Source organism: Mytilus trossulus, chromosome 14, assembly GCF_036588685.1.
Source record: "Mytilus trossulus isolate FHL-02 chromosome 14, PNRI_Mtr1.1.1.hap1, whole genome shotgun sequence".
In the NCBI taxonomy this organism is placed as follows: domain Eukaryota; kingdom Metazoa; phylum Mollusca; class Bivalvia; order Mytilida; family Mytilidae; genus Mytilus; species Mytilus trossulus.
Window position 1 is genome coordinate 54,991,008 of NC_086386.1, and position 12,836 is coordinate 55,003,843.

The window sequence follows — 12,836 nt, forward strand, 5'->3', positions numbered from 1 at the left end:
GGAGGACACCTGAATGGTTTAAATTCTAATTTTAATTTTCTTCTTATACCAAAATCATATCCATAAAAAATTGTTTGTGTGGTCTTATAATGTGTTTGTATCAATGCTCAGTTTTAGACTGTATTATGCAGTTGTGGAAATATGACAAAAATTTGCGAAATAAAACATTGTGGGATTGCATCATCCATTTGTGTTTAGCGGTACATAAAACACTGATAACTTGTAAAAAAAATATGTACAAATTATAATCTGTACAACATTACAACTTGTACACAACATATAAAGCACAAATAATATAATCAATACCATGTGAGTAAAAAAAACTTTAATCATTAAAAGAATAAGTAAAATCTTCGGTTTTATTACACTATCTGCATTACATTCCACCAATTGATAACAAATTCCGAAAAGCAGTATTTAAATCTGGATCTGATTCGAGTTCTATAGATCTTATAAAAGCATATCTAGCTGATTCTACGTCTCCAAAAACCTTAAAAGCTATACCGAGGATGTTGTAGGACATAGCTATCTCTGAGTCACTTGCAATGAAATGCTCTTCCTCTATAGTCAATTGTAAATCTTGGAGAGAATCAAAACATTGATCGGTATTTTTCATTTTATAATGACACAGAAAAGAAATAAAATGAGCATATACCTCCGGTGGTATTTGGTAATATGACAAATCTCCATTAATTTGTAATTCATCTGGTAACAACGTACAGTTTTTAGTAAACCTTAAATAGCTGAAAAGCAGCATTTTCTTCAACCGAGAAACAGTCAACCGCTTTACACACTGCGAACTTAACAATTCATTCTGTATGGGCGACAAACGAATGCCAAAGTAAAGTTTTTCGGGTGAACATTTTAAAAGTGAATACTGCAGAATGTCGAGAGCTAGTTTGTACTGTTTTGTCCTATAGAAAAGCGAAGCTAACTTTAGCCATCCAGACACAGCATCATGTCGTGCATTCAATAACACAGTACTTATACTAGTTTTGTACTGTTTATAGGAAGATTTATTATCGGGTTTATCATCAATTGTAAGAAAATTGTCACTATTGAATAAGATCATTGACGTATAGAACGAATAAAAGTCTCTTATTTTGGAACTTTTATTGGACAAAACCATGTGCATTCCTTTCCTCCATAACAAATTATCACTCTCACTTGGGATTGAACGGTCTCGTAAACACATAGATGGCGACATTAGTAATCGAAGATTTTCACCGTACATAAGATGCACTTCTTTTTGAAAAGATAATTCATTGAAATTCGACATTTGATCTGAAAATAAGACACTTCGCCACCCATAACTATATAGAATGTTCAGTTTTTGTAAGAGTGTTTCCTGTGCGTGTCCTTCAATCTTATTTCTAAATAAATTATTTTCAGGAATGAAGTACTGTGGGCAAACTGAGTTTTCAACACAGTATATTAGTCTCTTCACACACCTCATAAAATTAGATATCAGGTTTTCTGGCCTCCATATCGAAAGTGGACATTCCTCAGATATCCAAAATAAAATTGTTTTCATGAAGTATGAGCTAAGTAATTCTTTACATTCTAAGTCAGTATCTATCACGTCTTTTAGAAGAATTTTCATGAGAGCATAGCACACTACTTGTGTATGTGTGAAAGAATAGATAAGAAACTTTTCTCCAACGGAAAACGATATTCGCCATTCTAATTCTTCTTTCTGCGATCCTTGAACACCTTTTGGTACAAACAGAACACCGTGTTTTATAATTGACTGTTTAACATCGTATTCCGGCCATGCATTCTTTGATCGTGTTTTCCAATCTTCTGCTTGTTTTATCCATGATCTGCTGTGTAAGGTGTATGCATTATCCATGAATCCATCATTGTCAGAAACACATGGTCCATGGATGATCGAGGAAAACTTGTGCAAGAATAGTTGTTTTATTTTAAGGTTTGAAAAATAGTATTCGCCTTCAATTTCATTACAAAGTTCATATATTTTCAAGTTCTTACTATGAACCAGACGTAATTGGGTAGATCCTGGTTGTGCTTCGCATGTTTCCATGGTAAAATATGTTCTATTTGGGTTGAAAGGAATGTCTAAGCTTTCACAAACCTCAATAAATGATATCACTTTCACAAGATCAACGTCACTTCCTCGCATATCAAGGCCTTCTCCAAAACTTCCACTTGTGATTGTTGTTTCAATTTCATTGCGTGATAAATTATCTCTGACAGTGTTGATCATTCGAAGTGATTGAACATGCTTCTCGGTCCCAACGATATGATTGCACATGTATTGATATAGAGCTAATGATGATTGGTGCGTTGCTGGTTCTGAAATGATATTTATTTTGAAATAAAAAGATAATAACTTGCACATTAAAGTCGATCAAGCGGAGGCAAATATATATAATTAAAGTTGAAAATTATATTCAATTACATGTTTGTTTTGTTGCTTTTTTCCCTTTGTGTTTCCAGTTGGGTAATTTGACATTTAGTTAGTAACTACTCTTAAAAAGTCACACAATTGATTTTTTTCCCGAACTTGATAATGGCGACTGCATTATTTGTGAATAAAATGCTTGTTGTACAAAGTATTGTTGTTTACTTTGCAGTATATTCTTGTTTTTATACTGTATTGTGAAAGTTAAAGGAACGATAATAGCATTAATAGTGCAATATTGAAACAATTAGGAAGAAATTATCAGCCAATCTTAAAAATCATCATTGAAAATTACTTATAGAAACCATAACAACAAAATTAGTTTTTTTTATCTTACGAAAAAAAAAATTGACCCTGGAAGTTAAAGCAGACCAAAAGAGAAAACAATCATTACTGGATAACTTCAACTTAATAAACACTCCTCAACTTTTTGATTTTGAATTTTACAACTTGTGTGCGCCTTTACTATACTGTCTAGGTTAGCTACATTGCTCATATTATCATTGTGACGGCATATACAATTATGTAAATGTACTTGATTGATTACTTATGACAAAAAAAAATGCGTAGGAGTTTCTGAAAATAGAGCTCCTGCGCATGCTCATATACAAATAGTATCATTTCATTTGTGTTTATTTTCCCCAGTGATTTGTGACGCAGCAAATATAATAAGGGTCTCTATATATAGGTTTGTCTGTTTCAGCAACAAATGTACAGGATTTGTTTACATTTGCTCTACATCTTTTTGACACGTTTGGCAGTAGTGACTTGTAATTTGTGGATGGTTTTTTCCTCTTTACACTTTGTTTAGATGCGCGCGTCACTAATGAGTATGTGAAGACGAAACGCGCGTCTGGTGCAAATAAAAAAAAAATCCTGGTAATAAGTTTATTTTCAGATCTGTTGATCAATTCTTCTTGTTTTCTGATGTTTTGAATTATTTTGTGGGTGTGCAGCATGTACAACTTATAATAAAGGTGGTATAGGACAATACAGGGAGATAACTTTGCAAACATTTTTAAAGTGTATTAATCACGTTCATTTGATACATTCTAATTTTTCAAAGTCAGTGTTTGTTTTTTCCTGTTCTGTACAGGTATTTTCCTTCGTTATATATTAGAGGACATATGGGTTAAATGCTTTTAAAATCAACACAAATATTTACACAGATATTTACACATTGTGGTGGGATCTTAAGTATAATAAAAATTGTACACAGGTAATACTATTAATTTTAAAAAGAAGTGTTTTAGTTTAAGTGCTTTTTACATCATTTATAATACTACCTTCGTTCAGATTTTTATTTTCATTTTAAAGTTTGTCAAATTGCAATATATATTGCCGTGTTATGTTTGAAATCATACCTCCTTTGAAAACCTACAAGAATACGTACATGTATATACAACATATTAATGCTATGCATACATGATATATACGTTCATTTAAATGCATTTTTTTTTCTTTTGAAAGTCTAATATTTTATGAATTGAGCATCTACGTTCACCCTAAGTACACCTGAGTTTTTATTACAATATTGAATGTTGTGGGAAAAGTAACACACCAACAGCATTTTATAAAATAATCTAGAATGTATGTCGACATGCTACATGTATCTACACAGATCTCTTAAAAGCGTAATATGAATGTTCCCATGAAAAAACATGAACACATCAACTTTTGTTATAGATCTTACTTTTTTGAACATTATTTCAATGTACAGTTTATATATATCTGTACTAATATTCAAGATAATAACAAAAAACTGCAAAATTTCCTTTAAACAACCAATTTCGTGGCATCAACCTAATAATGAATTGTGAAATTTGTCTGTATTTTCAGGACTGATAAATCATAACCAATTGAACAATTTAAACCATTGTCAGATCAACTCTAAAAGCTTTAGTTTTTGAGATGTAAGCCGAAAACTGTATTTGATCACTCTGTTCTATTTTTGCCATAGCTGTCATGTTTGTCGATGCATCAAAACTTCGGACACATACTGCCATACTAAACAACCTAAATATTCGTTATTCAGTCTTTTTCCATGTGTCAGAAGCTCTTGAGAATATGCACAAGTCTATATCAATGTCTTAGTGTAAACAAAACTCGTCAAAGATACAAAGCTTAAATAGTTTGTTCGCCGTACTGGCGATTCGCCTTCAACATGTTCAAATGCTTCATCAGCTGCACTCAAATAAAATAAATCAATGACTATAGCACCTGAACTGTTGAAATGGTTGAAGTAAACAAGTATTAGACCGTTGGTTTTCCCGTTTGAATGGTTTTACACTAGTTATTTTGGGGCCCTTTATAGCTTGTTGTTCGGTGTGAGCCAAGGCTCCGTGTTGAAGGCCGTACTTTAATCTATAATGGTTTAATTTTTGAATTGTTGTTTGGATGGAGAGTTGTCTCATTGGCACTCACACCACATCTTCCTATATCTATTTACAAATTGAAATTATTTGCAAAACGCTTGAACGACCTTATGTGTTATATCGCCTTAACACATCTATGTTGTTATAGATTAAATATAATGAAACATGCATATGCTTTCTTTGTTGTGTTTTGTTTTCTGCAGTTGTCTTTTAGTCCCTTCGGTGTCTTTTTGTCTCTTTTAAAATACACATTAAAGATCAGAACATTGTTATTAACTATAACTTACCAGCCATTTTGTTGATGACGTTTGGCTTACCTGGATACATACATCAATGCATTTCTTTTCAAACCGGTTTGTGTTCTATTTATTATATATAGTGCAAATGAAGTCAATACTGCGATATTGGAATATCAAATTCCATAGTTTGCATTATCATCATTGCAAATGTTGCTTGACATCATACAGCATAATATTTTTGAATCAATGAGAAATAATAAATTAACAAAGCTGAACGTCGTTAGTAACTAACGTGAATTGTTTAGCACTATGCTCTGATTTTTTTTTCTATAAATTATTTTCCAATATATGTCTGTTTTAAAACTTTTAGGACAGTAATACAAATATTATTCAAGAGCAGAAAAATAGAATTAAATAGAACGTACCTGCCATTTTACTGTTTCGAATATGTCTACGGAGAGGTCAACGGCATATAGTTCATTTCATAATCTTTAGAAATTTAAACATCAGTTGATATTTAATCATACACTACAGAAGAAATCTTTCTTTTGATGGTTTAAAGGATAAAGGCATGAATAGGGTTTAATTTATATGGGTTGTCCTCTTTTGTTCGAGGTTAAATTGACTTGAAATATTATATTATTTGACACTTCACTGTGACCGATTAATTTTGACTCCGGAGAGTATATTTACTGTTAAATAGTATTTTTATGCCTAAGATTTTATGTTAACCAATTATCTATATTTCAGAACCCCTTAAAAGAAATACATGTTTGATCAAAACGTGACTATACATGTATATACAGATAGTGTGAATAAACTCATCATAGATACCAGGATTTAAAAAAAAAACGCCATGACGCGTCTACAAAAGACTCATCAGCGACGATCGAATAAAAAAAATGAATGTTTAAAAGGCCAAATAAAGTACGAAGTTGAAGAGCATTGAGGACCAAAAATTCCAAAAAAAGTCTTGCCAAATACAGCTTAGGTAAACCTATTCTTGAGGTAGATTGATTGATTCTACTGCGATTAAAAGTTTCAGTCAGTTTGTATCTGACGTAGGCTAAATAGGTTAACCTTTGTCAAATTTAACCATTTTTCATAAAAAAAGAATCTTTTAAAAAAGTCTTCTTTTGTAACAATTGAGACGAATTTAATCAAACTTGGCCACAGATAAGCATTATGGTATGTAGTTTAAAAATATGTGTCGATTGACATTTCCTGCCAACCAATATTGCAGACAGTGATTCGGTTCAATTTTATTAAGTTATAGCTGTGAATACATCATTTATTTCAACATATTAATACAATTATTTCAATATATACATTTTTTCGACAAATTTGAAGAGGAAATACAGTAATGCAGCTACAACCACAATATTACACATCAAGCTACATTGTGTAAGTAGAGATCAAGAACTAACGGACTGCTTAAATCAACAAAGCACAACACAATTACGCCGTGAAATGATAATGCAAATAAGATAAGGTACATGTACATGTATAGCTGTAGTTCAGTCATTTGGATACTACAAAATGAAGTGAACTTTGTTGTGAAAAGTATTAAAAGTTTTATAGTACTATCTTCTCATAGATTTTCAAACTAAAACTATCATTAATAATGATCAATACAACTTTTACTGAATCAATAAATGTTTATCGGGAAACTGTTACATCTACAAAATTACAAAATTAACTTACCGTCCTGTAAATGTTGTTGCAGGTTAGATAAGCGTCGGCTAAGAAAGTCAGTTAAGCAGTTAATGATTTGTTAAAAGCATATATGGCATACATTTATTTTCCAGAACATTATTATTCCAACTGAAACATTCATTTGCGAAGAGATGTGTATCTGAAATTGTGCAGTGACGTACATGTATATATAAACTATCGTCAGTCGTTGTCAAACGTCATAATGAGTATGATGAAAGAGCAAGTGAAATGATTGAAATAAATGAAATAAATGAACAAAATGACAAGATTTTAGAAGTACACACAAGTATAAAGGTAACATCTACACACTCTTTGAGCAATAATACTTTATTCATTTTTGCATTTTAGAAATTTAGCTTACCGTTTTAACCTGATGATCTGGGTTAGTTGAAATATCTATATTTCCGTTTTACGGTTCGTGGAGTATTCGTCCTAGTGCTTTTTATTTTATATTTTAAGTTGCTTGTTTCTCTGAAGTTAACATTTCTGATGCAATATTTGTATCCTTTTATCTTTCACAAAAGTATGTTTCATTCCGAGTTATTGTCAGTTCTCTATTTAGGCAGAAGCAACACAGAAAATGAAGTGCGGCTCTGAATACAAAGCGTGTAACCTCTTACTTTGTTTGATTTTTTTGTGTCTAATTACAATTTTTTTATCTGTATTTCCTTAATGTTGCTTTTCTATGGAAAGAAATAATTTTTGTTTCTATAGTATGAATCCCAAGGGCATTTGCAAGTGCTGATTTATTTATCAATGACAATATAGATTATTTTCACATGACAGATTTTTAACTACGGACATATCATTTTTCAGTTAAGTGACCTCAATGATTGATTGATTGTTGGTTGCTTAGTGTCCAGTGGCAAATATTCCTTGCATTTTAAGGACGTGAACAAGACGTGAACAAGTCAACAAGTAATACAATAGGTAGGTTTTTATAACACAGGCCATTCGGGTTGATGGTCGGGGACATCTGGACTGCCACTGGAAAATGACGGGATTTTAGATAGGAACAGCAATTTGGCCTTACAACAGGCCACCTACGGACCCCTCAAAGAGTTGTTGCAAAGGTTCTTAAGGTGAATAGAGCGTGACACTCTCTTTACACGCGGCATCGGATTAAACGTCCCAATTCTGGCCGGACGTGGCTGCAAACTTGATACATCCCGCACAACCAAACGGACGCCGGTCCCTGCTTTTGAAAACGTCTTACTGCTGTTTGTTAGAAAACTAAGTGACCATACTTCAATTCCCCAATCAATCTTGAGGTCAGGCTCACAATAACCCAAAGAGATAATTGGTGCAATATGGAGAAAATGAACTACAAATATGAAAAAGTGTATAAGTGTCAACGAGACAACTCATCATCCAAGTCACGCTTCATAAAAGATTTACAATTATATGTCAAAGAAGAAGGCCTTTGACCACACCGAACAGCTAACTACACAAGTCCACAAAATGACAAGAGTGTTAACAATTCAAGCTGAAAAACAAACGGTCTGATCTATATAAAAAAGAGACCTTATTTCATTTATGTTTTCTATACACGAAAACAATCATTAATAACACGTTTCCAGATTGCACCGACTAACTCAACTTCTTTTTAGTTGAACGAACCTGGACGAGTACCAGACATAATATCCTATCAGCAAGTAGGTAATATGTCGAAAAATCACATACCCCGTAGTCAAAAATCGGTAATATGAATAAACATGTAGTCTATTGTCTGATATCGTACAACTTGTTTATCATACTGCAATAAAAAGACCTAAGAATTAATCGTTTCATTTGTGTAATAATGTTTTGTATTACACTTAAAAACAAAACAAAAATCAAAACAAAACAAAACAAAATCAAAAATCAAAACAAAACAAAAATCAAAACTAAACAAAAATCAAAACAAAATTGTACGTACGACTAAAGCTTGGACGAAGAACACATATTCCATGTTCCATTTGCTAAACATTTAGATGTACTGGAACCATTAATCCTGTTTGACTCACTCACACAATCAAGCTTCACAACAGTTCTTTCCGGTAAAGTTTCTTGATTACCGGTTATATTTGCCTTGAGTTCATCTTTGTTTGCTTTAGTAACAATTATCGCATTAATCCAGAATCTCCGACAAGTTGATTCAGCTATAAAATTGAATATAAATTAATTAATAACTTACTATTGGATGTAAAACGTCTTCTGATTGACTGAAAGTTTTCTGTCTTTCAGCTCATAGACAAATTTTTTTGAATGATTTGCACCTTCACAATGAAATAGAGAATTAAGGAATGACTGTATAAACAAAATATATACATGTATATAATACAAGAGGTGGTCTGGCCGGGAGGCTCCTCGTCTGTTTATTATGATCATGTGAACGGTCGTGATGCTGAATTTACCATTGTTTTTCGTTTATTTATCATTTTGTTTTATAGCTATATAATTAAATAAGAAACTACATCATTTTGTTTTTTATGCAAAATCTACGGTGGCAGAATGCGGAAATGAAAGCTGCTATGCCACTCCCACAAAACAGTTATCTCGTTCCCTCAAGATGCTATCTCGTTCTCTCAAGGTGCTATGTAGTTCCTCAAGATGCTATGTCGTTCCCTCAAGATGCTATTTCGTTCCCTCAAGATGCTACATCATTCGTTCAATATGCTATTTCGTTCCCTAAAGATGCTATCTCGTTCCCTCAAGATGCTATGTTGATGCTATGTCGTTCCCTCAAGAAGCTATGTCGATGATATGTCGTTCCCTCAAGATGCTGTGTCGTTCCCTCAAGAACTAAGTCGTTCCCTCAAGATTTATGTTGTTTCCACAAGACATGGTATCTTGTTCCTTCAAAATATGGTATCATGTTCCTCCAAAATGCATCTGTTGTTTCTACGAGATATGTATCATGTTCCTTGAAAATGTTATGATGCTACGTCGTGACGAAAAGATAATATGTCGTTCCCTCAAGATATTATATACTTTCCACATGATAGTTATCTTTAAATGGGAAATAAAGAATGTATCAATATGATTTGATTGTTTTGCTGTGAGAATGACATACTTACTTAAAGGAACGACATACATGTAGCATCTTGCCGTAACGGCATAGTATCTCGATGGAACAAGTTCCAAACAACCTACATATTTTTCTTTCATGGCCGATTCTGCCACTGTAAAAATCTGCCATTGGACGTTAAGGAGATAACTGCTCACATTCTGATTATTATTAATTTCATTATCTTCTATTTCTGATGTTTGAGTTTCTTCGAAAAAAAAATAGAGACTTTTTTTGTTTTGCCTCGAAAATATAAACAAAAACCGACTTACCTTTTATTATTGGAATGGTCAAAATAACAAATGAAACTGCTACTACATGTACAAGAAGAATTGAAACCATTGCAGTAACTGAAATGCAACGGGTATTTCTAATAATAAATAATAATGATTTATATATATTGGATTATAATTGATTTCGGTTAAGTGGCGGATCCAAGGATTAGAACCCACCCTTTTTCACGATCAATACTTTGAATGGGGTCATAGGTTTGAACCCTCTTTTTTTATCCTGGGTTTGAACCCTCTTTTTTTATCCTGGGTTTGAACCCCTCTTTTAAAAATGACCGGGTCCGGATCTTAATATGTAAATTTAGAAGGCTTTGTAACTTGTATAAACATAGGAAAATGTGGTATGATTGCCACTTGCCAATGATACAACTATCTGACAAAAACGGTTCATATGAAGTGGATGTACGCAATTGTCAGCATCACTCGTACACTGTGTGAAGACAAAGTACATCAATCTCCCATGCAGAGTTGTCGGTCCTTGCTCTCTGTGAGAGAGAGCAAGGACCGACAACTCTGCATGGGAAATAGAAAGTACATGTGTCACTGAGTGAAACATTTATAATGGCATAAAAGAAGTGCTAACTTGGCACGATGCAAGTCTATAGGAAAGGATAACAAGATTATGAACACTCATCAATACCCTCAATATTGTAGATTGAAATAACGAATTTTCAACGGAAATATGAATACCAATAATGAAACCATATTTAAGAATGTCATAGTGAGATTGAATGGTTTTAAAGTAAAATACGTTAACATACTAACGCAAATTGTGCAAGTTGTAAAATCTGTTGCCAAAAACCTAGGTCCCACAAAAAAAGATGAAGGTCTGAATCATGCAACCGGCTATCAGGAATATAAGAAAAATCTTAAAAATCAATAATTATTCTGAAAACAAAATAATCCTTTTGTTATACATCCTTTCAATATGAACAAAAATAACTTTTGAAGAGGCAGAAACTCTTCTTGAATACTGAATTGAGATATGCATGTACATATACTCTTTTTGATAGTGTATCGAGGCAAATAATCTACCTGAATATTGTATTGTGGCATATACTCTACTTGCATACTTTATTAAGATAGATACCCTACTTGTCTTGAATATTGTATTGAGATAGATACTCTACTTGGATATTGTATTGAAGCAGATACTCTACTTGAATATTGTATCAAGGCAGGTACTCTACTTGAATATTGTATCAAAGGCAGGTACTCTACTTGACTATTGTATCAAGGCAGGTACTCTACTTGAATATTGTATCAAGGCAGGTTGTCTACTTAAATATTGTATCAAGGCAGGTACTCTACTTGACTATTGTATTGTGGCAGGTACTCTACTTGACTATTGTATTGTGGCAGGTTCTCTACTTGACTATTGCATCAAGGCAGGATTGGTACTCTACTTGACTATTGCATCAAGGCAGGTACTCTACTTGACTATTGCATCAAGGCAGGTACTCTACTTGACTATTGTATTGTGGCAGGTACTCTACTTGACTATTGTATTGTGGCAGGTACTCTACTTGACTATTGCATCAAGGCAGGTACTCTACTTGACTATTGTATTGTGGCAGGTACTCTACTTGACTATTGTATTGTTGCAGGTACTCTACTTGACAATTTTATTATGGCATATTCGTAACATATAAACTGTATTGGACCAAACCTCATTGTCAATTTCTAGATGTAAGTAAATATTTTGGGCAGACTAAACTAGATCGTTTGTACTTTTCATTTCAAGTTTGGGATAATCACCAACATTGAATTATTTAGTGAGAGAACATCATCTTCATTGTGGAGAATGAAGTTAAAATATAGCCTTACATTTAGTTGAACTGCAGCATCCATTTACAAATGTATAACGTAAAATTATTGCCCAAGCTCATTCAGTAGTGCACTTATCTTTTAGCAAATCATGTCTTGCATGTCATTTACTCAACAACGTTGAATTATGTTAAAGAAAAAGGTCAACGAAAACTGTTATGTAGTTCGTTAGTGGCAGTAATTGACTTTAAAACATTCAACCAACAAGAGTCCATCATCATTTGGGCAATTGAGAAATATCCGTATTACTATTAGTCCAAACATATTACGTTTTTTAAACACTTCTGATAAATTACACTTTGTTTCTTTATTAAGGGGAGGGCGGTTCATCGTTGCTTCTTGCTAAATAAATATACGAAAAAAAACTATTAAAATAGGTTGACGTATTATGCAAGTTAAATAAATACCTTTTATTTCATATGAATTACCCCCCTTTGTCCAGCGTCTGACATGTTAATGATATATTTTACATTTCTTTTTTTAACAGTTCATTATGTAAAAGCGTTGACCTTGTGCACATTTTTAGAATGAAGCGCTTCCGTGCCTCATACAAAATGTACTTCGGTCAACGCTTTTACACCCCAATGAAGTTACAAAAAGAACCATTCAATTCTCAACAGTTGTACTGCAGGCTCCTGACTTGGGACAAGCACATATAGAATAAGGCGTGTTGAAAATATTAGTACGAGCAAAACCCTCGTGCACCTAGCATATTAATGGCAGATCCATGATGAGAGGGGTCCGGGGGTTGAACCCCCTCTTTTTTTGGACGTCAATGCATCTGAATGGGGACATGTGGATGACCCCCCACCTTTATCCTGAGTTTGGACCCCCCCCCCCCCCCCCCCCTTTTTTCAAAGTAAAGCTGCAAGCTAGTACTCTTATATCTGTATATTGTGTCTTTTTTTTTTAAAG

General features: G+C 33.2%; 1 protein-coding gene across 1 annotated transcript; it reads right to left on the reverse strand.

Moving 5' to 3' along the window:
• Positions 1-350: 350 nt before the first annotated feature.
• LOC134696777 (uncharacterized) lies at positions 351-5,584 on the reverse strand. The gene is made up of 2 exons (XM_063558724.1): positions 5,465-5,584; positions 351-2,316 (listed from the first exon to the last, which is right to left on the reverse strand). Exons 1-2 carry the CDS (start codon positions 5,469-5,471, stop codon positions 377-379), a joined length of 1,947 nt encoding a protein of 648 aa, XP_063414794.1. The 5' UTR covers positions 5,472-5,584; the 3' UTR covers positions 351-376.
• Positions 5,585-12,836: the final 7,252 nt, after the last annotated feature.